General features: G+C 39.9%; 1 protein-coding gene across 1 annotated transcript in view; it reads right to left on the bottom strand.

The window, feature by feature from the left end:
• Window positions 1-25116, bottom strand: part of lsm4 (LSM4 homolog, U6 small nuclear RNA and mRNA degradation associated) — a 28788-nt gene extending 3672 nt beyond the window's left edge. Inside the window, exons 1-3 of the mRNA XM_073068479.1 lie at window positions 25010-25116; window positions 5227-5268; window positions 3570-3668 (exon numbers count right to left, since the gene is read on the bottom strand). Of these exons, the coding sequence (XP_072924580.1) occupies window positions 3570-3668; window positions 5227-5268; window positions 25010-25012 (144 nt within the window). The 5' untranslated portion in view covers window positions 25013-25116. The remainder of the gene's footprint in view (window positions 1-3569; window positions 3669-5226; window positions 5269-25009) is intronic.
• Window positions 25117-25718: the final 602 nt, after the last annotated feature.

The raw sequence follows: 25718 nt of genomic DNA, 5'->3' as shown, positions 1-25718 counted from the left end.
AAATCATGGCTACAAATGAAGTGGAGTCCTACATTCAATACTTTACAAGAAAGATGAAAAGGGTTTACAAGGTCACAAAAGAAATTAAAATTATTCCAGAGATGAAGATCTTTAGTAATGCAGATTAACTGGAGAAGTTGTGGTTTTCTTCTTAGACCAGGGCAGGTTTTGAGAAGAAGTAACAAAAGTTATTTTTTTTAAAAACAAATCAAGAAGAGAACAGATAAAGAGAAGTTGTTATTGGCAGAAGAGTTCAAAACAATACAACACAGAATGAATGCACAAAAAAGTGAAAAGAGGAAAGTCTATTTAAAAGAAGTCAGCAGTTAGAGCAAACACGAGGAAATCTGCAGATGCTGGAAATTCAAACAACACACACAAAATGCTGGTGGAACACAGCAGGCCAGGCAGCATCTATAGGGAGAAGCACTGTTGACATTTCAGACCGAGACGGGCTGAGACCCTTCGTGACGAAGGGTCTCGGCCTGAAACGTCGACAGTGCTTCTCCCTATAGATGCTGCCTGGCCTGCTGTGTTCCACCAGCATTTTGTGTGTGTTGTCAGCAGTTACGAGTCAGGAATCCATTGCAATGCTAAGTGCGGAGGCAGATTCCCTGGGGCAGTGGGATTAAAGGGCTTGCATGACCCCTTTGGTTTTGGGATCCAAACGACCACCTTTCCTGTAATTATTTTATACTCCAGATAATATAGACTAAGGCTACATCCACACTAGACCGGATAATTTTGAAAACACCTGTTTCGTGTAAAAACGATAGGCGTCCACACTATGCGTTTTTGAAAATATCTCTATCCACACTGAAATGGGGATTTCGGCAAATCTCCTCCTCCTGCGCATGCGCAGGACACATCTACCGAAAACAAGCGACATGTTTGGTGTTGAATCTTGCCGTAAAAGTGCGCATTTGTGTAGTTACAGACTAGAAAAACTTAAAATGACGGACAGCCGTTGGCTCTCGTGCAGGAGAACTTAAAACTAAAAAAACACAAATACTGGAGCGTACGGCGGCAACCGACAGGGAGTTCACGGACAGATTGACCCGGCTGATGACGAACATTGAAAAACTGACTAACTCTGTTGCATTAATAAAGCACCTTGTTAAATGTATAAAACATGTCTGCATCAGTGTTATCTTGTATTTCCATACAATGTTACATTAGGCTGTTACACATCTATTGTCAGAGAAGCACTTGCATAAATAGGTAAACCACCTTCATACAAGCAAGGACAAGGACAAAGTGAGTATACTTATTTATTCAGTAAGTTATGGGTCAAAGTATTTGGTGAGTACATTTTTAACTCTTCTGGCTTCAGTCTCTTTGCCGTCTGTACTGAAATTGTTAGGTTGCGTTCAAGAAAATAACGAAATAGCGCGCTGCCGTCTGATAGCGTTTTCAAAAGTCTCCGGTTACTCCATCTACACTGATCTGCCCAAGCAGCGTTTTCAAAAATACCCAGCCTGGAAAGTGTTTCTGAAAAGCTCCGGTTTTGGGGGACGAAAACGCCATTTTAGTGTGGATGGAGGGTAAAAACGAAGAGAAAAAGCTTCGGTTACGGATTTATCCGGTGTAGTGTGGATGTAGCCTAAACTTCCTGCACTGAGATAGTTGAATGTGCCTCCATTATGGGAGTCAATCACAGCAAAGTGGGTACATCTACAGACTCTACGCTGCTGGTGGTTTTCCAGGTAACTATTAAACCTGATGTCATGGTTCTTGCAATCATTGGCATACAAACAAAAGATTATCAATTAATTGTTCTAATTATCACCTCATCAAAAATCAGCTGTGATATCTTACAGTTGATTAAATAATTACACTAGAGGAGATAATGGAAGAAGGCAAAGAAACCAGAGAAGGGAAGAGGAGAAACTCTCTTCCTGCAGAGAGCCGTCATGCAGAATAAGCTGCCCAAAGGGTGGCAGAAGCACTTTCAATGAAACCTTTCAAAAAGGAATTGGAACAATGACTTAACAATAAAAATCTGTGGGTCTCCTTAGGTGTTGTATAATTTTCTGACTGAACAGGAAACAAATTGAGGAAATTCAGGGTTTTAGCTAGGTGACAAGCTGGGCACGAGTGGCCAGATGGGCTCGGAGTCTGCATCCGTATCAATGACTGTGTACGAGAAGCAAAGGTTTTGCATAAGAGGGAGATAAGCTTACACCCCCAAGCAGCCCAGAGTTCCAGTAACAGTCCTCACGGAAAACATTACCATTATTGAAAGTCTCACTTTCATAACAGACTGAAACTGCAATCTCTAGAATCTAAGGAGGGTGGAGAACTGGAGACAATGAAGGTCCCTCACTAAGCAGCCAAGAGGTGGGAACCTTGGCACATAGACAAGGAATATGTTTCCACTTGTGGAAGAATCCAAAACTAGAAAATGATCACTAATAAATGCATTAGGAAGTGCAGTGTTCTTGCATTGAGAGTAGAACTCACCATCAAGATAACTGGCAGAAATGTGTTTGAATCAAGCTAACGTACAAGTTTTAATTATTTACTCATAGGATGTGGAGGTCACTGGCAGATCTGTTTTTTAACCACCATACCCACTATATCACTGGTGGGTCTACGGTGACATGTGGCCCAGACAAGGTAAGGTTGAAGATTTTGTTCTCTAAAGAACATAGTGAGAGCAAGATGATAGGGTAAAGGAGAATCAGTGAAACATGTCTGTTGAATGGTCTATTTCTGTACTGTGAAGCCTGTGAAAGAATCTGATCAAAGGTGCCAAACACTGAAGAGGAATTTGTAAAATTTAGATTAAATGACATTAAATTGGGCACACTAGTCATTAAGGAAATATTTTTACACAACATCTTTATTTTGAAATAATCAATCTAAGAGGCTTAGTGGAGTGACTACCCAGTTCCTATCCACAGTCTAAGCAGCACATTTCCTCATTCTTACTTAGAATCAACAGAGTCTCCTTTATAACCTCGACAAAAATCAAAGCAAACAAGTCGAATGGAAAATCATCAAAGCCAGTAGTGGTTAGTGTTCCCCGTAGCCTAATGCTTCAGTGACAGGACACCACTAGTATTCATACAGAACCTGATGCCAGTAGTATTTTGTGGCATCGCTGACAGACTTTGTGATTTGCCACAAAATAATTGTGCTCAAAATATTTCATTACCTGCTCATGTTCCACGAATCATGGGTTTCACTAAACTGATTCTCAAAGATCATTTTCTTACACAATCTTGTTAACAACACAAACAGGAGAAGGCCTTCCCCATTCAATCACGTAATGGCCAGTGTTAATTTCAACTTCATTCCCCTTGAGATATTTACCCCACAAAAGAAGCACCCATTTTGAGTTTCTCAGTTCATCCAACCCCCAGGACCAAATCCTTGGAATGGAAAGAATCATATTTCCATTGCCCTGTTTTACTCAACCCCCTCCTCCTCCTACAAATCACGTCACTGAAACCTCGCTCCATACCACAATTTATATGTTCCCTATACCTTGAGGTCTTGCTTTTAAATGTTCAGTGAACAGCCTGAATAACTTTAAAAAGCTATGCTGATTGACAGCCACATACCCGAGATGTGCAAATGACCTCCCGCAGGTTGATGTTCATCCAGTTGTCACAGCTGACCAGATGACCATTGTACGTCTCCCCATTCTTCAACTCCACAAGCTGTCAAACAAAACACACATCTTATTCAATGGAACATAATTTCTGAAATATTGCCATGACCTTGCTCTGGCATTCTTTAGGTATTCCTCAGCCTGCATTCCAAGAGATTAATTCCACTGTTTTAGGTGAATTTAATCCCGTAATCAGCTCCTGTCAAGGTCTGCCTTTTCTCATGACACTAGCAGTGTTACAGGCTGTTATAACTGGTGTGTTAAGGGTAGCCCAACATTGATGCTGGAGTGCAACAAACTGGGTCCCTGAGAGAATGTGTAGCCAGCAACCTCACTTTGAGACTGCCTGGGAAGCACTGAACATTTGTTACTCAAAGGCAAGCTAAGAGTGGGATGAAGAGCTCCACATCAAAGCCTTGCCCCATGAACAAATCATTGAAATAATAAAAGAGCACCTTCAGCATCCAGCAATTCTCAGGACGGTGAAGCACTAAATGCATCCAGTCTGCAGCAGCTGGGCACGGGCGACTGGTGAGAGAACAAATCTGGCTGCATCGGGCACTGCAAAGTCAAGGTTGTGAAAGACGATACAATGACTCAAAAATCCCTTCCTGGATTTCCCAAGAGGTTTTCCCATCACATATAGCAAAGACCAGAGCACAGAATATTCGGGGATTGGGAAAGCGTAAGCAAAATTAGCGAGGGAGTGAAGTGTTTTAACATTTTACAGTTGCAGATCTCAAAAGGATCCCAATTTTCCCCATTGCTGTTTTTCCTTTATTTCTCTGCTTCTCTCCCTTTTTCTTTTCTGATACGCATCAGAAATAAAACAGAGGCGTAAATGGATAAAGAGGTTCCATGGAATGCAATGTAGTCTCAGCAATGTTAGCTCCTGAAATTGTGCATTAACTCAACCTAGACAGGCACCAGGCGGCCTGACTGCGTCTGTTCCACAAACAAACATTTGTCAACACAAGCTATCCAGACAGGCTCGGCAACGTCAAACTCTACCACATATCACCAAGGGCGTGGATACTGAGACATGCTGTAGAAAACTGGAACGTGCAGACAGCTGTCTGAGTGCAATCAAAGAGCCTGACAGTCTGGTAGAAACAGGAATTGGAGATTGGTCTGAGGTGTTTTAGTGCCTGAATTAAAGCTTTCTGCAAATTCTAAACCATTTTTGACCAGCACAGCTTGCCATCTACACAAAGCCATTTAATACCATGCAGATGATGGAGTCAGCTCCTGAGCTCTCAATCCACAAGTTGCTCAGTTGGTAAACCTTACAAGGTCATCAATGCCAGAGTTTTCAGAAATTAAAATTTAAACCCCTGAATAACATGAGCAAGTACTTGGGGAGGATCTTAACAAGGCATGAAAAAAAAAGTGTTCTATTTTCTTTGAACAACTTGCTTTTCTACAGCATCTGGATTTCACTAAAAAAAAGTGCAAGGCGACTTCTCAGAAACCTAGTCAAAAATTATACCAAGCCACTGGTTGGTGGGTTCCACAGGACGTTCTCCAGATGCCACTGCAAGTGGGTGAAGGGGCATGACTAGCATACAAAATTATCAATATCTGTTAATGGCTTTAACCAGACTCACCATGGGATGATTCTGTGCTGTCTTCAGTAATGAGAGGGGTAGCTGAAACAAGAACAAAATTAAATCTTACAGAGGGATCTGCTTCACATAATCAAAATTTGCAATTGAAATACAACCTCCCACAAAATTTCCCCCGAAAACTCAGCAGCACCCCTAATTAAAGGGTAACTAATAACAAGGCAAGCGCTGATAACCAAAGCTGATCCCACCCAAAATAGTACAGAAACCACTGCTGAGTACAAACAAGCTGTCTTTACATGCATCTGCAAGTTGGAAAATACACACACACACACACACAAAAATCAATACGTTAACCATATCACCACAGAAAGATGGCCAATTAACACAAGTACATATATTTATTGTTTTTGGAGCGTAGCGGCAAAGAATCAGGATGTCCCTAGCACAATGGCTGGTTTTGATGGTCTTGAAGTATCAGTAGGTGTTTAATAGAGTATCATTGATACCAGTGCAACAGAAACAACTGTCTGTCAGTTTCCCAGAAACTCAAAGCCTGTGTTAAGAAATGGTGGTTATCTGATAATGCAAAGAAGTTACACATAAATAGGTTTTGCTCCTCCGCAATACAAAAAGGTTTAATTTTGTGCTATAATTTATATTAGTTAGTTAGAAGCCACCTGAAGTTACTGCATTCAGTTCTGGGCAGTGAGTAGAGGGAAGTGAAAATAGCCTTGGAGCACAGACAGTAGTGGTAGTCCTTCGGATTCGAAGAAGACACAGAAACCTGTGCGTGATGGAGTTTTAAGCGGAATAGCCGTTGCACAGGGGCAATCCCACTCTCTCAGCAGAAGAGATCTTGATCCAGTGGCACGGACAACCGTTACGGCTGGAGACCTCTCCTGCTGCAGTGGATGACCAGGACGTCTAAATGTCTTGCTGTGCTGTTCATTCTGTACAACGCATGCTGGGCCTGCCTTCCTGACCATTGGACCATTAATCGGTCTCCTCCGCTCAATCTGCCAGGGACAGACTTCAAACGCTGGGATAGTCAGATGCCCTACCTAACTGAGGGTCGAAGACCCGTCAGCTACCCTCACCTGGTTTAGCCCGTCTGCTGTGACAGTTTACCAGGGATGTGGCTGCTGCGCATGTTACAGCTACTTGGAGCCACTGGTGAGAGCTGAGTGCCAGGTGGTGACCAAAGGTGGACGTGCTGCCCTGAAAAGGGCACGGCAGGCCCCCCACCAGAGGTGCTACCCCTCCCTAGACACCCCATACACGCAGATAGAGATCCATCAATAACAACACTGAGACCCACACAGGTTCTTGCTTCCTAACAGTATCAATCTTTTCAAGCCCTTAAGAATCAGTTCTTTCATTGAGATCATTCTTCTTAATTCCAGGAATTATAAAACTTGGTCCATTTAATCTCCATGAGACACGTTTCACAGATCAATCTTGATTTCTTTGAATTTAGAAAATTAAAGGTGATCTAACTGAAGTTGTTAAAAGGTTACAGGATTTTGTGATCAATTTAAACCAATGGAGAGCTCTTTCAAAGGAACACCCAGATAGGCACAATAGGCCAAATGGCCTCTACAGAATGATTCTGATGTATTTTTTTACTCTGATATAATCTGGTGGTGTTTGGAGGTAGCTAGTCTAGCAGAAGTGAATGATAATGAAATAGATCTCAAACAGGCCATTCTGTCCCTTAAGCCTGCTTCACCATTTAATGACATTACAGCAGATCCTCAACCCTAACACCAATTTCTTGTCCATAACCATATCCCTCAAATCGATCTGCCTTAAGGACTGTGTCTAAAACACGAGTGAAGAAATTCTTCATCTTGTTCCTAAATGGCTGACTTCTTAATTCTTGACTCAGTATCAATATTTTCAAGCCCCTTAAAGAATAGCTTCTTTCATTGAGCTCTTCCTCCATAATTCTACTGAGGAGTGTGGTAGAACAGAGCGATCTGGGTATACAGATCCGCAATTCCTTTAAGTGGCGTCACAGGTAGAGGGACATAAAGAAGGCTTTTAGCACATTGGCCTTCATAAATCAAATTATTGAGTACAGGAGTTGGGACATTATTTCGAAGTCTTCTAAGACGCTAATGAGGCCAAATTTGGAGTATTGTGTGGTTCTAGTCACCTACCTATGGGAAAGATATCACTAAGATTGAAAGAATACAGAGAAAATCTATAAGGATGTTGCTGGAACTCAAGGTCCTGTGATACAGGGAAAGGTTGAGTAGGTTAGGACTTTATTCCCTCAAGCAAAGGACAATGGGAAGAGATTTGATAGAGGCATACAAAATTATGAGGAATGTAGATGCAAGCAGACTTTTACTACCGAGGTTGGGTGAGACTAGAGCTAGAAGTCATAGGTTAAGGGTGAAAGGTAAAATATTAAGGGGAACCTGAGGAGGAACTTCCTCACTCAGAGGGTGGTCTGAGTGTGGAACGAGTTGCCAGCAGAAGTGGAGGATGCAGGCTCCATTGCAACATCTAACAGAAGCCTGGGTGGGAGAGTATGGTCCAGGTACAAGTTGACGGGAGTAGGCAGAATAACAATTGGGCACAGATTAGACTGGCCAAATGGCATGTTTCTCTGACGCAGTGCTCTACGACTCTATGACTTCAGGAATTATAAACCTGGAGTCTCCTCTCAGCAGTCCATGGAGTAAGACATGTGTTGGTGCTACTTCTTCCTTTTACAACTTACTTTCCACTGCTAGTTTTGTTTAAACTTTGAAGATTTACTACTTTTAGTGAAGGATTTACAATTTAATTACGATGGCTGGAACCCAAACTGCAATCGAATTAAGAGATGGCAAAATTGTTTCTGAAACTGAACAAACTAAGCAGGCAGTGGAAGTCTCTACTTCAGAAAGAATGTTTTTTTTGGATGCAAGATATTAACACCAAGATCGGAAAGCTGGACACTAAGATTGATAAACTGACGAACTCTAATGAAAAACTTGAAAAAACTGTCTCTGCTGTCCAGGAATGTTTGAGGAATCTGGAATTTCAGTATCAGACACTTAAAAAGGACACTAATAGAATCAGAACAGGAGACAATGAATCAAGTGGTTAAAGATATCTACTATCTTTAGAAAAGAAAATTGTTGAGGTTTCTTCGGAATTATTAAGAATTAAGAAGAAAATGATTGATCCTGAAAGCAGAAGTCGTAGGATGAATTTACGCATACTGGGTTTGTCTGAAAACATGGAAACCAGTGAGCTACTGAAGTTTTTTATGAATATGCTACACTCACTTTTTAGTGAGATACTCGAAGCTCCTCCGTTGATAGACAGAGCTCACCGAATCTCCCGCCTGAAGCCTTCAGTGGAGATGAAACCTTACCCGGTGATTTTATGTTTGCATTACTTTGCTACTAAAGAAGCAATTCTTCGAGATGCTAGGAAGTGGGGGAAGCTAATTTATAATGGAGTAGAGATTCGTACTGTTACGAAAGTGCCACGACTCTGAGGGGCCAAAGGGTACAAAGTAGCCCCCTCCTTTTTGAGAATCGCAAGTTCGCTATTAATTCAGGTCTGGGGACCCAGGAAATGAGAGAGAATCCTCAAGGGTTTGGAATGTAGTCCTGCCCTCCACGATACAAAGCCACGGATACCGGCCATTGTCTCTTGGAGACGGAATTGTGTATTGAGTACTGTACTATTCATTGAAGCCCTCAGGGAATGACCAGAGTGGGCTGGTTGAGGGATGGCATCATCCCAACCTGATTGACATCTGAGACCCCGTGAGTAAGGATAAAAGAGGGTCTGGGGAACAACCCCTTCAGACGCACCAGGAGAAACGCTAGAAATCCCGTGACAGCGTTTAATAGCGACAGCCGGTGGAGCCCGCGTGCGTCCTTCCCTGTTGCCTGGGATTGGCGGGACTTACCACGGAAAAACGGCTTTAGCTAAAAGGAGAAACCACCACCAACGAAATTTGGAAGGATCGACATCATAAAAAGGAAAAGCTGGCAAGTTCTAAAAATCTGTCTCTCTCTCCAACCAAAAGCTGCAGCCTGAATGAACTTGAGTGACTTTTATATTCCATCGGACAATACATTATCCCCTAGACAACGATAGAGCTATTTCTTATTGATTATTATTATACCCGCACTTTTAGATCTAGTATTGATGACGTATAGTATCTGTATGTTTGCATTGATATTATTTTTGTGTATTTTCACCAATAAATACTGTTAAAAGAGTACCATCAGACTTCAACGGACCTCTCTATCTTTGCTGGTAAGTGACCCAGTTACGGGGTACGTAACAGTACAGTTGAAGATTTTGCCCCTGAGGTTTATGCAGAAAGAATTAAAAATCGGGAAGTGATGGCTGAACTTTATAAGAACTGTCATCCCTCTGAGTTATCCCCGCCCAACGCTCGCCCAAAACAGTTTGACTCCCCAGAAGAGGCTTGGAAATTTATAAAGGAGCTTAAGCCTGTCTTGCAAGCAACTCAAACACTTAATCCTTAGCCGAGAGTCATTTGTAGCTGGATCGTTGAAAGTTCAATCTACATTCTATGTCTGCCCAGACATTGTTTTGGCCGTTTTATTTTTTCCTTTTGGATTTGGGAGAGTTTAACACTAGTAGTAGTAACATATTATTTGGTTGGATCTATCTTTCTTGTGAATATATGATGAATTTTTATTAAATGAATTTAAGATGGCCACTGTTAACTACATTCTAACGTCTATTAGACACAATATCAAAATATTTGGAATTTGTTTATCTCTTTATCTATCTGTTGTTGTGTCTTTAGTCAGTGGTGTCAGCGTATAACTTTTTAAAAAGAGTCTGGCTATTGGAGACAAGGGGTTTAGGGAGTTTAGTTTAGCATGCTGTCCACCTATTGGGGTTTTCGGGCTTTGGGGGGAGAGGGGCGGGGCTATTAGTTTAGGCTTTTTCGACTGGGCAATCTTGAGAGGTTTTCTTGTCAATCATGTTTATTTTCTCTCTGATCGAATCCATAATTTGTTCTTCCCTGCGGGGTTGGTCTGTGTCAATGCACTAACTTATTTTATAAAATCTCAAATTAAACCCTTATTTTGGATGTTAATAAAATTAATATAATCTCTTGGAACCTGAATGGCTTGAACCAACCTATTAAGCGAAGAACGATCTTTAAGAAATTAAAAACATTCCAAGCTGATATTATTTTTGCACAAGAGACCCATATCCGTAGGGAAGATGAAAACCGTTTTTTTAAATTTTGGAGGGGCTCTCAGTTTCATTCTTCATCAGTAACTAAAATTAGAGGGGTATCTATTTTTATTAATTTTAAAATCCCTTTTGTACATTTTAATACATCACTGATTCAACTGGAAGATACTTAGTTGCCACTGGTTTGTTATGTGGCCGAAAGAGGGGGGGGTGGGTGGGTGGGGGGGGGGTGGGTGTGTGTGTCGCGCGCGCACCAAATGTAGATAGCTCTGAATTTTATAAAGAGGTTATTTTCTGCATTGCCAAATTTAAATGAATATAAATTGATCATGGGCAGTGACTTTAACTATTGTCTCAATCCTTCAATTGATAGGTCATCAACCAATCTGTAGCTTCCTAACAAGGCTGTGACCTGTATTAATTCATTTTTACTAGAATACAGTTTGGTCGATATTTGGAGATTTCTCCAACCTAAAGACAAGGATTTTTATTTTTTTTCCTCCACATATACATCATAAATTTTCAAGAATTGATTATTTTTTGTTGGATATGTGATTGGTGCCTTTTGTTGCTGACTGTGCATATGACGCTATTGCGTTGTCGGATCATGTGCCCACGAAACTAATACTGAAGTTCCTTGATAATATACGGAATGCATCTCAGTGGAGATTTAATGCTACATTGCTGCATGATTCAGCATTTGTAATTTTTATTAAAGAGCAAATTTCTCTATTTTTTAAATTAAATACAACTGAGGGTGTGTCAAATTTGGTTATTTGGGATACAATGTAATCTTTTCTTAGGGGACAGATAATCTCATATTCAGTAGCTTTAAGGAGGAAAACTAAAGTGGAGCTTTTAGTGATTACTAACAGGAATAAAGAAATAGATAAAGATTCAGTAACACCTAGTGAAGATTTATATAAGGGTGAAACTTCAAACGCAGCATGATCTGCTTTTAACTTTTCCCATTGATAGATAGATAGATACTTTATTCATCCCCATGGGGAAATTCAACTTTTTTTCCAATGTCCCATACACTTGTTGTAGCAAAACTAATTACATACAATACTTAACTCAGTAAAAAATATGATATGCATCTAAATCACTATCTCAAAAAGCATTAATAATAGCTTTTAAAAAGTTCTTAAGTCCTGGCGGTTGAATTGTAAAGCCTAATGGCATTGGGGAGTATTGACCTCTTCATCCTGTCTGAGGAGCATTGCATCGATAGTAACCTGTCGCTGAAACTGCTTCTCTGTCTCTGGATGGTGCTATGTAGAGGATGTTCAGAGTTATCCATAATTGACCGTAGCCTACTCAGCGCCCTTCGCTCAGCTACCGATGTTAAACTCTCCAGTACTTTGCCCACGACAGAGCCCGCCTTCCTTACCAGCTTATTAAGACGTGAGCAGGAACTTATTAAGATTGAGCAGGAACTTTTGAAATCCAGAAGTCAATTTTATATACATGGAGATAAGTCAGGTAAATTGTTGGCTGGCCAACTTAAAGCAACTATGGCTAGAAGGCAGATTTTGAAAATACGAGGAACTGATAGAACTGAAACATCAGATTGTCAGGAAATTAATAAGGTATTTTTGGATTTTCACTCTAACCTTTATAAATCTGATTTTCCAGACAACACTACTTTTATGAATAGATTCTTGCCAAGATTGAATATACTCAAAATTTCTATTCAAGATATGAATATATTAGATGAGCCTATTAAACGAGAGGAAATAGCAAGGGCTATATCCTCTTTTCAATCAGGTAAAGCTCCGGGACCAGATTTACAGTAGAATTTTTTTAAGACACTTACTAAAATACTTACACCTCACTTATGCCAAATTTTCACTGATTCTGTATCTTCTGGGACCCTCCTGAAAACTTTCTAAGAGGCATCAATTTCATTAGTACCCAAAAAAGAAAAAGACTTATCTGAATGTGCCTCTTACAGACCAATTTCCTTATTAAATGTGGATTCTAAAATTCTTTCTAAGATTTTGGCTAACAGTCTCAATAATATTTTACCTAAGGTTATTTCTAAGGATCAAACTGGATTTATTAATAGATATTCATACTTTAATATTCAGAGATTATTGACCATTATGCATTCCTCTCCATCTAAAGAATCCAAATGTGTTGTTTCCCTCGATGCAGAAAAAGCCTTTGATAGGGTAGAATGGTCTTAATTATTCAAGGTTTTAGAAAGATTTAATTTTGGTCCAGGTTTTATTTCCTGGATTAAGCTGATCTATCAGGCTCCTATGGTGGCAGTTATAACTAACAATCAAAAATCTCCTTATTTTAGGCTATACAGAGGTACCCTGCAGGGTTGTCCTCTTAGTCCGCTGTTATTCAACCTGGCTTTAAAATCTCTTGCTATTGCTCTTCGGGTCTCCAACAATGTTCAAGGTATTAAGAGAGATAAAGTGCATAAGGTTTCGTTGTATGCAGATGCCTTGTTAGTTTATATTTCAGATCCTAAGAAATCTATTCCTTCTATGTTATCTATATTTTCTGAATTTAGTAGTTTTTCTGGATAAAAATTAAATTTGCACAAAAGTGAGTTATTTCCTATTAATAACTACTTGGATCAATATGATCAAATTCCTTTTAGCATTGCTAAAAATAACTTTACTTATCTTGGTATTAAAATTACCAAAAAATTTAAGAACCTGTATAAATATAACTTTCTTCCATTAATTGAATATACACAACAAATACTTTCTAAATGGTCTCCTATGACATCATCATTAATTGGTCAAATTAATGCTATTAAAATGATAGAGTTACCAAAATTCTTGTATGTATTCCAAGCAATCCCTTCCTTTGTTCCTAAACTTTTTTTTTGATAGAACAGATTCTAAAATTCTATCTTATATTTGGAATAATAAAATTCCAAAATTGAGTAAACCTCTATTACAGAAATTAAAAAAGCATGGTGGTATGGCTTTGCCAAAATTTAGAATGTATTACTGGGCAATTAATATTCGATATATTTCATTTTGGATTCATTACTCAGACATACATGACTGTACTTTATGGGTGGATTTAGAGAAAAACTTGGTGAAGGGGTATTCTTTGGCCTCTTTACTGGGAGCTCCTCTTCCTTTTTTGCTTTCTACAATTGGTAGTCGAGACCTCAATCCCATTATTAAACATACATTAAGAATTTGGTTTCAGTTTTGTAGATTTTTTGAGTTTAATAACTTTGTTCTTTCTAGTAAAATCCATCTTAATTTTTTTTTAAACCATCAATTTTCGATCAGACCTTTTTAATTTGGAAAACCAAAGGAATAATAACTTTCTAGACTTGTTTATGGGGGATTGTTTAATGTCTTTCACTTAGTTAGTGAACAAATATGACTTATCTAATGCACAGTTCTTTTAGATATTTACAAATTAGGAATTTTTTTTTTTTTTTTTTCCCCCCCCAAATTTTCCCTCTGCTTATTCACCCAATATGATAGATACTCTTTTTCCAGGTTAAACCATTTCAAAAAGGACTGTTAGCTATAATTTATAAATGGTTATTGAATTTGCCAATTGTATCTAACGATAAAATTAAAGCTGCGTGGGAATTGGAATGTCGAGAGTCACTTTCAGATAATCAATGGGATAAATTTTTTCATTTGGTAAATACTTCATCTATTTGTGCCCGTCATTCCTTGATACAATTCAAGGTAGTACATCGGGCACATATGTCAAAGGATAAATTAGCCCCCATCTTTCCCAATATTAATCCTATTTGTAACAGATGTAATATTGAGGTGGCTACTTTAACTCATATGTTTTGGTCTTGTATCAAGATAGATAATTTTTGGAAAGATGTCTTTAAAACTTTATCAAAAGTCTTGAATTTGGACCTACAACCGAACTTTTTTTTTTTACAGCAATTTTTGGGATCACTCCACCGGAAGCAGGATATATTCCTGTTTCCGCTCAACAGATGATAGCTTTTACAACTTCATTGGCTAGGAGAGCCATTTTGCTTAAATGGAAGGATTCGAATCCACCTACTGTTTTTTATTGACTTACCTCCACTATGTCCTGTCTAAGTTTAGAGAAAATGAGAAGTCGGACATTTGATACATCCTTTAAATTTGAAGAAACCTGGCAACCTTTTATTCAATATTTTCATATGGTTTGATTTATTGATCTTCCAGTTACTTTCTCGAAACTTTGGATTTGATCAGAAAGTTTCTCTTTTCTTGCTTTTACTCTCAGTATGGGCTGCCCAGTCCCTTTCCCCCCTCTTTTTCTTTTTTTGTTTTTTTTTGTTTAGCGGGGTTTTTTTATGTATATAAAAATTATAAAAGTTCATTATCTTTTTTCTTCTTTTCATGGAATGATGAGAGGAATTGATTATCTTATTTTTATTATATACTATCTGATTAATACTATGTATGATCTTGATAATGCTTATTTTATCTTTTATATGAATTATTATCAATGTAGATACTTGAGATAGTTCTCCTCTTGCTTATATACATGTAGTTTCTTTAATTAATAAAAAGATTGATAAAAAAGGAATTATAAACCTGTCTGACTTAATCTCACACCATGAGACAGCCAGCTGAACCCATGAATTAACCTAGAGAATCTTAGACAAATTTAATCCTTCTTCTATTAAATTAGAGCTGCTCACAACACTCCAGTTATTGTCTCACTACCAACTAGTACTAGAGTTAACAACTTCATTACTCCTGGATTCTGAAAGTCAACACAACATTCACGTTGCCAGTTGCTTACTTCTCCATATCCCATAGTGAGGATAATGTGTGACATGTTGGGAGTTCATGGTATTCCCATGAACCTGCTGTTCTGTCCTTTTACGTAAGGCTTGAAAGGTGTTGTTAAAAACCTCATCACACCTTATTCCTGCTTACTACAATGTCTTATGTCTACTATAAACCATCAGGGTTTGTAGTAGCAGCAAACTTATTACACTCCAGTCCCTCACCTAAGTCAATAATATGGATAGTTTCAAACCAGGCACACGGAAAGTTTTGACACACTTGCGGGAAAAAAAAACATCAGACAGCGTACAAATTAGCAATTTAACCCTTCTGTTCTTCCTGTAAACAAACTGTCAGTTAAAAGAGATAAAATCAAGAGGGGGAAGATGACACACAAATGATCATCTTAAAACCAAAGCAAGTTGGAAAAGCACATCTTCACACTAAAATGCACCTCTCTCTCTCTCTCTTCCCAAAGGACTGCTGAAGCTCAAGGGGGTGGGATCAACCTAAAGAATTGGAGTTGGTTTATTATTGTTACATGTACCAAAGAACAGTGTAAAACTTGTCTTACATACTGTTAATACAGATCAATTCATTACCCAGTGTATTTTAAGGTAGTGTGAGGTACAGAATGCAGAGTGAAGTGTAACAGCTACAGGGAATGTGCAGTGAAGATAGACAATAAGATGCAACATCATAACAAGGTACTGTACTATGCAAAAGTCATATATATAGCTAGGGTGACTTTTGCACAGTACTACAGTAATTGTATATATTGCACTGTACTGCTGCTGCTGCTGCAAAAAAACAAATTTCATGACACATGAGTGATGATAAATCTGATTTTGATATGGGCCTCTGTTGTGGGCTGAGTGGGAAGAGGGCAGGGAGAGGGGAATCATGATTGGGAAAAGGGGAAGTGGGGAGGGAAGGGAGCAGGAAGCACCAGAGAGACATTCTGTAATGATTAATAAAACAATTGGTTGGAATCAAATGACCTTGCCTGGTGTCTCAGGGGTGGGTGCATCTGCAACTGCACCACCACCCCCAGCCCTGGTAGTCCTTGTATCACCTGTGCCACATCGCTCCACCCTCGCCATTCACAACATTCCTTTTCTCATGCCAGGTTTACAAACTCGCTCTCTGCTCCCACATTAACAAATACAATGCTGTGCAAATCCTAGGCACTCTAACTATATATAGGTGCCAAAGACTTTCGCAGAGTTCCGTATGCTGGGAGATAGAAGTAGGGAACCATTCAATAGTCTGACAACAGCAGAAAATGAGCAGCCCTTGGAATTAGTGGTGGGCAGTCTTTGATTATGCTGCCTGTTTGACTGAGACAGCAAGTAGTACAACAATGATCAACAAACCAATTGTTATAGATAGATGGAGTTAGAGTAGAATCTGGCCACTCAGTCATGAGTGTACAAGGAGTAGATTATGGGGCTCAGAACGCATCCTCACGGAGCACCGATGTTGATAATAATCATGGCAGAGGTGCTGCCACCTATCCCTAATCTTGTAGGATGTTGGCCAGGAAGTTCCAAAGCAAGTAATGAATTTTTGTTGACTCAGCCTACATCTATGGAAGGGAATAAATAGCTGCTGTTTTGGGCTGATACCAGGGAAACATCAATTGTTTATTCCCCTCCGTAGAGGCTGCCCGACTTGCTGAGCTCCTCTGGTATTGTGCGTAGATTTTTATTGGAGAGGGCAAAGGGCTATAGAAAGGATATTTACCCAGTGGCCATTTTATTAAGTACACATGTTCATTAGTGCAAATATCTGATCAGCCAATCAGGAGGCAGCAACTCAGTGCATAAAAACATGCAGACATGATGGAGAGGTTCAGTTGCTGTTCAGACAGACATCAGAATTGGGAAAGAAATGTGAACCAAGTGACTTCGCCAATGGAGCGATTGTTGGGGCTAGATGGAGTGCTTTGAGCACCTCAGAAACTGATCTCTTGGAATTTTCATGAACAAGTCTTTAGGATTTTCAAAGAATGGTGTGAAAAGCTAAAAAGCATCCAGTCTGTTGTAGTTCTGTGGACGAAAACACCTTGTAAATGAGAGGTCAGAGGAGAATGGCCAGACTGGTTCAAGCTAAAAGAAAGGTGACAGTACCTCAAATAACCACAGGTTATAACAGTGGTGTGTAGAAGAGCATCTCTGAATGCACAACATGACAAAGCTTGAAGTGGAAGGGGAACAGCAGCAAAAGACCACAAATGTACACTCAGTGGCCACTTCATTAGGTACTGGAAGAACCCCATAAAGTGGCCGCTGAGTGTAACGTGGACGGAGTTAAGAAACAGTATATGATCTAACTGAATAATTGAATGTACTCAAGTGGTTGAATTGTTTATTCACCCACGTCCTAAGCTTTGTTCCTTTACATGCCCCACTTTTTGGCTTTTCCACTCACTTTTAATCAGTACTCAGTCTGTGTAGTTGCTGGCACCAAAATTTACATTCCACCCACCTTCAAGATAAAGTAAAATTTCCATCTTCCTCCTTATTCAGTAGAAAGATTTAAATTTGTGCTATTTAACCACTGAAGTATTAGATTGATACCTGGTCGTAACTTGCCATAATCAAACAATTCTCTTGTCACTCCATCACCTTGTAATCACAAATTGAAGGCCCTAAGTTTGCATCCCTCACTTTAATCAACACCTCCTGGCAAACATCATTCCTACTATTTGCTAGTCTTTCTGTACAGTCCAAACATCATACACAGTCCTCCCAACCACAGGCCTGCTAAATACTTCAATATTTCAGTAACCTCCCTGATTTTCTACTCCACACCTCCAGATAAATAACCAGAAATTCTTGTAACCTTTAACAGAAATGAAACTATTTACAATTAAAGTTTGCATAAATCAGCAGTTATTTTTGGCTACAGTAGCTTAGCACTAAAATAAGTGTGCATAATTTATCTTTGTCTGAATTAAAACATTTCAGGCAACATCACCCAAATATTTTGAGGTGCTCCTTAACCCATTCTGCAGAGCCATAAATTTCTCCAAACCAATGTGTAACGTAACGATGCAGCAATTTGGAAATAAGCTACAACCATCAATCACTGAATAACATTTAGGAGTACCAGCCTTGGAATTACTGTCAGTCCAGTCAAGATAAAAACACACTTCAAACAAATGGAAAACATTTTGCCTGCTACAAACCCAGGACCTGTCAAAAACATTACAACCTTATTCTCACAGCTCACTTTCACAACACAAACTCTTTCATAGCTAAATAGTGCCACCACTGGCAGAGGATGCATAACAGCCCAGGATATTTAAAATGGACAGAGCACAGTATAAATGTTTCCAAAAAAAATCTCTGGTGTCAAAGAAAAAGTTGGGTGCAGTTTAAAATGGAGATGTCAAATATGGCAGTCCAATTAAGTTCAACGGTGCAGGTTGACAAAGCCCTGGCGGGAACAATACAGCGACTGACTGTGCTAAAGCAATGTGAACAGTATCACAGAGAGGATCACTGATTTGAGCCCTCCTTTTAGTGGCTTGACCATAAAATCTCGGCTGATACTTTAGCTCAGTGCAGAAAGAGTATTTGCACAATCTGAGATACCATTTTCAGGATGTGTCCGATCTGCCATTTTAGTTGCATGTAAAACAACTCAAGGCCTCTCTGAAAATAAAGGGGAACTTCTGAGGTGCCTGTCGCGATTAAGAAAGCTCACAGTAATGTTGCCTCTACTTCCTACAATCCAGCTCTTACTCCTTCCTCTTGTTCTTGGCTCCGCATTCAACAAAAATTTAATCATAATTTGTCCAACATTTCAGTATACATTCAGCGAGATTCCACCACTAGATACAGTTTCACCTCTCCCTCTGAGATTCTCTGGTTTGTTCTTCCATCACTACTCATTTCCTTGTGGGATTTACCGATGCAACAAGAAAACAGTATCAAGGCTTTTACCCTTCCCAACATCCAGGAATCCAATCTTTCCAGGTGAAGCAGCAATCCTTTGATACTTCCAAGTGTTTGCTTTCATTGCTCTCAACAACTTCTTCTACACTGAAGAACCCAACGTCTGACTGGGGTGAACACTTTGTAGCACACCTTCATTCAGTCCACAAGGTGACTTGACCTTCCAGATGCCGGTTACTGCAGCTCTTCACCCCCAACTCCTGCCTTCTAAGAAAGCTTAAGAAACAGCCTCTTGCCTTTTATCCAGGCATGCTGCAGTCCTTGGTACTCAATACAGAAATTTCAAATAACTACTCATTCCTGTTTGTATCAGAATTTGCCAGTTCTAATAAAAGATCATACACCTATAATAGTAATTGGGTTTTTCTCTACAAATGCTACTTGATCTGGTGAACATGAGCATTTATTTCTTATTTCCAGGAACTGATGTGTTGTGCAGACAACTTCAGCACGTTGATGTTTAATATTCCTTTGCTAATTCCCTCATTCATACTCGTTCAGACAGATCAGCTCTGTTTCAACAGTTGTTCTCTTTATTCTTACCCCCACTCTGAAATTAAAATACGCTCTTTCCCCACCCCAACTCTTTCAGCTCTATAAGAGTTGACCCAAAGCAACATCCAGATTGAACAATTACGCCAACTCTGTGCCTGCACCAACAAAACATTCAACCCAGCTTTCTAGCTTATTTAACAGGTTCTAGAGATGATGGGGGAAAATGGAAATGTCCACCTTCCACCTTGGATGGAAACTTTTGCAGAGCCAGAACTTCAGTTGTGGTAAGTAGATTGCTAGTCTGTTTTAAGATCCTGCTTTGATGGAGACACTAAAAACAACATGGCAGTGGGAAAACTCTTGAAGCCATTTCTGAGTATGGTGAACAAACATGGATTCATATTGATAGGGCATTTGAAGAAAGAATAGATGGGTAAGAGCCAAGAGAATTTCATACAGGGACACAATGCGAGTTTTTACTGTGACTCATCCCTCGTACAATCTTATTATGCTGATATCATAAGCCTGTGATAGGCATACATCCTTCTCCTGTCCCTCCCTGCCAATCCAACACAAGATTTAATAAGATACAGCACAGGCTGTGGTTTATTGTGGAGTCAAGGATGGAGTTCCGGTGACATATTTAAACTTCCAGCAGCTATGCTAAATCTACTTTTTGTTTATCAGGATCTGTACTGATTAATATACATAATATGGTTGGCTAGTTCTTGTACTGCTTCCAGTATTGCGATAATGCAGTCTTGGCTCAATGTAAGCTTTGCACAATGCAAGCTCGGTCAGGCAAAGGGTGGAAGGGGGTATAGGGAGTGAGGAAAGGGGCAGAACTCCTAACACCACCATTGTGGTTTGCATCGGGCACTTTAGCTGGCTGCAAGCAACCATATTGCTATTAACAATCCTGGTCAGACCATTTGTTCTTTATTCTTTTGCAAGCTTATTTTAATGACTATCAACATTGCAGTTCAATTGCTTTCGTGAAGATCCACACAATACTTCAGGGAAATGCAATGCCTTTAGAATACTGGGCATTTCCTTTGGGCTCCCTTTTATGATCCATTCTAGCAGGTAATCCAAAAATTGTGAAAGCCATCAGTTATTTTGCATTTGATTACTTGTGATTCGTTCACTTTCAGTTGTGCAGTTACACATCCCGCCCAGGTTACCACAGCGATCCATTCCCAAGAAAGGTTTGCAAGTTAGAAATATAGCCATGATCCGAGTTACAAGGCACAAGATGTCAGCAGCCCCACAAGAGCCAGCAAATTCATCTCACTGATCACCTAATTGTTCACATGTACGGGCTGCAAACACGTCATTGGCTTATTAGCTGGGGAGGACCTGCACTTGATTTCAGTGGAAGAGCCTTGCATCTTTTTAGCCTCGCTATGCATTTATGATCATCTTTTTTTCCCCCCAAACAGAAGTATTATGTAAATACCTTGTTATTAGCTTAAATGTGATTCCTACCTCGGAGACAAGAGATTGTAGAGAAGCTAGAAATCTTCCTGCATCTGCATTTTACAAGTATGCTGTCCAGTTTTTACTCATACTGTGCTTTAAACTCATCTTTCTACAACTAAACACAAGTTTCACTACACTATTCCTCAAACAATACATTACTGCTATCACACTTCTTCAATGTCATTACAAGTAATGTTCTGACTACATCTTTAAAATTAACCCTAAATGCCCATGTTACACTTAATACCATGTTCACAAAAAAATGGGGGGAAGGAGAGAAACATTTTCACAGTAGGACACCAAAGCCTGATCGGTCATCCAATAGACTTCTTGGCTGAATATTGGTTAAAACTTCATTTTTCTGTCTCATCATCTTGCTTTGATTCCTCAAGAATCTATCTTACTCAGCTTTGAATCTACTTAGTGACACAAGAGAGCGAACTTCTGGAAAATTCACATTCCTCAACAAATAAAAATCAGTATCCCCCCTCCCCACACCCATCTCAATAAGCTAACTAGATTAATACATGGAAAGGGAAGGTTGTCTTATGAGGAAGGAGTGGAGGGGTAAAACTTATATCTACTGGAGTCTAGAAAAGTGAGAATGAACTTGATAGAAACACAAAATCCTAAGGGGCATTGCTGTCAGATGTGGAGATGTTATTCCAGAACAGAGATCACTCTCAAAAATAAAAGGTTTGCTCTTTTTGAGACAGATGGAGTAAATTGATTTATCTAATGGTACTCTCCTTAAAGGGTTGTGGAAACAGAAACAAATGAATATTTTTAAGACACAAGTAAAAGACACCTTCCATTTAAGAGGACGAAAGCTGAGATGATAACAGATCAGCCATGATCTTATCAAATAACAGAGCCAGTCTCAAAATTATTTTGTTGTAAACCCTTATCCCAAGTGTTTGCCCTTAATCCCAGAACAGGACAAACATATCTACATCACCTACCCTGCATAGTAGCGTGGGTCAGTGGTCATCCAAACAGCATCTTCTAATCATCGACCACCTTAACTGAGTTTACAGGAACACTACTGAGAGTGTCCTACACCTCCCCCCTCCCCACCAATCTGGTACGAGATCAGCAGAGCGTCAGACAGGAAGTCCTACAAAGGACTATGAGAATGGTCAAGAGGATCATAGGGGTCTCCCTACTGTCCATCAGAAACATTTATCAGGAGCGCTGTGTACGCAGGGCACTTAGTATTATCAAGGATCCCAGCCATCCATCCAGCATCCTCTCTGACTTTCTACCATTAGGCAGGACACTCCGATGCATAAAGACAAGAACAGTCAGGGTGGGAAACAGCTTCTTCCCACAAGCCATTAGACCTCTGAACTCGCTGCCATATCACATTTGAATTGTCACCGGACAATCTGTACTGTACCCTACAATATTTAATATATGCACTTTACTTATGCATAACTCATTTGTAGATTTAATTCTTATTTTCCTAAATTCTGTGTTATGTGTACAACTGTGCTTACACACTGTGTACTACACCCTGGTCTGGAGAAACGGCATCTCGTTTAGTGGCATACAAGTATAGTATATCGTTGAATGACAATAAACTTGACTGTACATAAAGTGCTTCCTGATTTCATTCCCAAATGTCCTTCCACTAAGCATAAAATTAAGATTCCCTTTGAATCAAACAGCTTCTCCATTCACTCCATCAAATCCTCGAATCACTTTAAATACATCAACTGGAACACATTTCAATCCCTTGAACAAGCTAAGTATGTGTGACCTGTCCTTATAATTTAACCCTCAGGGCTAGCTTTCTAATTACAGATAACTTTACATCAGCAAAGGGGACTTCAACTTAAAAACAAACTCATGTGGAGAAACTGAAATTACTTAAACACTAGTTTGTTGAAGTGATGTTGATGCATCATGCAATGCAAGCACAGTAGGAAATCTGGAAGAGTTCCTTTGTAGCATTATGGGAAAGCACTCAAAGAACACAATGAAACCGCTCTACAACAGCCAAGGCACCTCACTCATAATAAACAAAGCCAAATTTTCCTAAACCAACTTGGTTCCCATTTTGACTTCCTATTAGTTACCCTATTAGTATCCTTCTGGCATGACAAGAAAAAATTTTGAACAAAGCAATTAAATCTTCAGCAATAGATGTAGCTCAAACATATGACAGTAAATATTCACCTTTGTGCTTCCCTTTTGTGATTGCTGCTGCTACTATTATGTACATTACACTCGCACTATTCTTGGAGCTGAGCAGTTGGGCAGCTAGTTACTTGCATTGAAGAAGACAGTAGATGACACTGAAGGATAACCTGGGCTCAAAACCGAGCTTAAGCATGAATTGTTTTGGCACTAGTGGTGGCTGTGAGTTAGCTGGTTCTGGTCCAGATGTGAGCCAAGGGAATGGGAGAATAAAGGTCATCATCCTGAAAAATACACAGATAGACCAAAGACACAACCTTGGACTGGGTCATCAAATGGCCGTGGTGCAGTTTTCTGCTCCAATGCCTCTACATCTACATGAAACATAGAAAAGCAGCATCCATCATCAGAGATCCCCACTACCCAGGTCACGTTCTCTTCTTGCTGCTTTCGTTAGGTAGAAGGTACAGCAGCCTCAGGACTTGAACCACCAGGTTCAAGAAGTTACTACCCCTCAACCATTAGGCCCTTGAATAAAAGGGGACAATTGCACTCATCATTGAAATGTTTTCACAACCAGTGATCTCACTTTAAGTACGCTTTATCTCATGTTCTCATTATTTATTTATATTTGCGTTTGCACACTTTGTTGTCTCTGCACTCTGGTTGGTCCTTCATCGATCCTGTTATAGTTACCATTCTATAGATTTGCTGAGTATGCCCGCAAGTAAATTAATCTCAGTTCTGCTGAAGGGTTTTGGCCCAAAACATACTTTTTTATCCCTCATAGATGCTGCCTGGCCTGCTGAGTTCCTCCAGCATTTTGTGTGCGTTGCTTGGATTTCCAGCATCTACAGATTTTCTTTTGCTTGGGGTTGCATATGGTGTTATTTATACACTTTGATAATAAATTTCTTTGAACTCTATCAATAACAGCAGCTAGCAGAACCCTAGTGAGAATGGTCCAACTTTCTTTTGCCGCACAGTACATTAGGTAAATTCCACCTGTGCTAGAATAATGGCCGAGTCTTCCACCTCCACCAAACCATCTCAGTTTTGGATTTGCACCCACTGATATGGCAATGTATCTTACCCACCTACCTGCCAACAGCAACTTCAGGTTTTGTATTGAGGACAACAAAAGACACAATGGACACGGTAAGATTATGAGATACTGGTCCAGTAAGCAGAGCACAGGGCTATCAATCTTAAAGCAAAGTTCAAATCTCACTGCCAACAACGATGAACATTACTTGTAGCAATTAAGTACTTGCAAGCACTGAACACTCAGCAAACATTTGCAGGAACCTGTGCTCTGAAGAACTGCTGGTAAAAGTATGCAATAAAACATTTGTATAGATGTGTTAATAATGCCATTGTAAAAGACAAATAACCAAGAATGGAGGCTCGGACTCAACTCAAAAGAATGGATGGCCTGTTCTTGCTCCTATATTTCACTTTTCTCCCTCAAGCAAGATCATGGAGCACTAACCCAACCATAATCACGTGGAGGTTGTTAGCACCCCCTTCCATCGTCTAACCTTCCCACTCTTATTACCCTCACTCCACTGTTAACACAGTGACGAGACAAATGTAATTAAATGTAAGGCATTGGGCTATAAAATAACAACGCAAGTACAACTTAAGCAGCAGAGCATCCCACTAGTACGAACTATCCTTTCTCACAACCATGGCAACACCCCCATCCGATCCTCCACGTTCTCTTTCCCCTCTTCTCCGTTTCTCTTTCCACCCTCCTCCTTTTACTTTCTTCCCTTCTTTCTCTTCTGCTTTTCTCACCATTTTCCTGCCGCTTTTCTCTTTCTCTTTCTTTCTGTGATCCCGGACCGGATCCAACCAAACTTGCTCAGTCCACCTTCTCCCTGAGTGACAGCCAAATGCACCAATCAGCGAATGCGCTCGCCGTATCGCCTCATCGATGATACGCTTAAGACAAGAGCCAATCAGCGAACGGAACATGTTTGGTTGGTTGGTAGAGCAGCGCCGTAGATTGTATTTGTGGTTGCTTCAGTGGCGGGAAAGAGGAGTTGTCGTAATGTAAGGCCTACTGGTAGGGGAAAAGCCTGAATTTTATTTTATAGGATTAATGGAATCAGTTGAAAGGGAGATGTGTTCTTGTTGGTTTAGCATATAAAGATGGTAAGAGCCTAGAATCCGGATATTATTTTAATCTCTGGGTTAAACATACGTAGAAGCCAACTTTGTGCACGAATTTTGGCAACACAAGAGATAAGCTAATTAAGTTTAAAGCAATCTACGTTGTCTGGCTAACACGAGGAAATCTGCAGATGCTGGAAATTCAAACAACAACACACACAAAATGCTGGTGGAACACAGCAGGCCAGGCAGCATCTATAGGGAGAAGTGCTGTCGACGTTTCGGGCCGAGACCCTTGGGCTTGGACTCACTTTCGAGGATTCTTCATCTCCTGTTCTTTCCCTTGGGTCTCGGCCCGAAACGTCGACAGCGCTTCTCCCTATAGATGCTG

The sequence above is a fragment of the Hemitrygon akajei genome, chromosome 16 (genome assembly GCF_048418815.1).
Source record: "Hemitrygon akajei chromosome 16, sHemAka1.3, whole genome shotgun sequence".
NCBI classification, from domain to species: domain Eukaryota; kingdom Metazoa; phylum Chordata; class Chondrichthyes; order Myliobatiformes; family Dasyatidae; genus Hemitrygon; species Hemitrygon akajei.
Note: the sequence above shows the minus strand (reverse complement) of the source record. Positions and strands in the feature narration are given on the sequence as shown.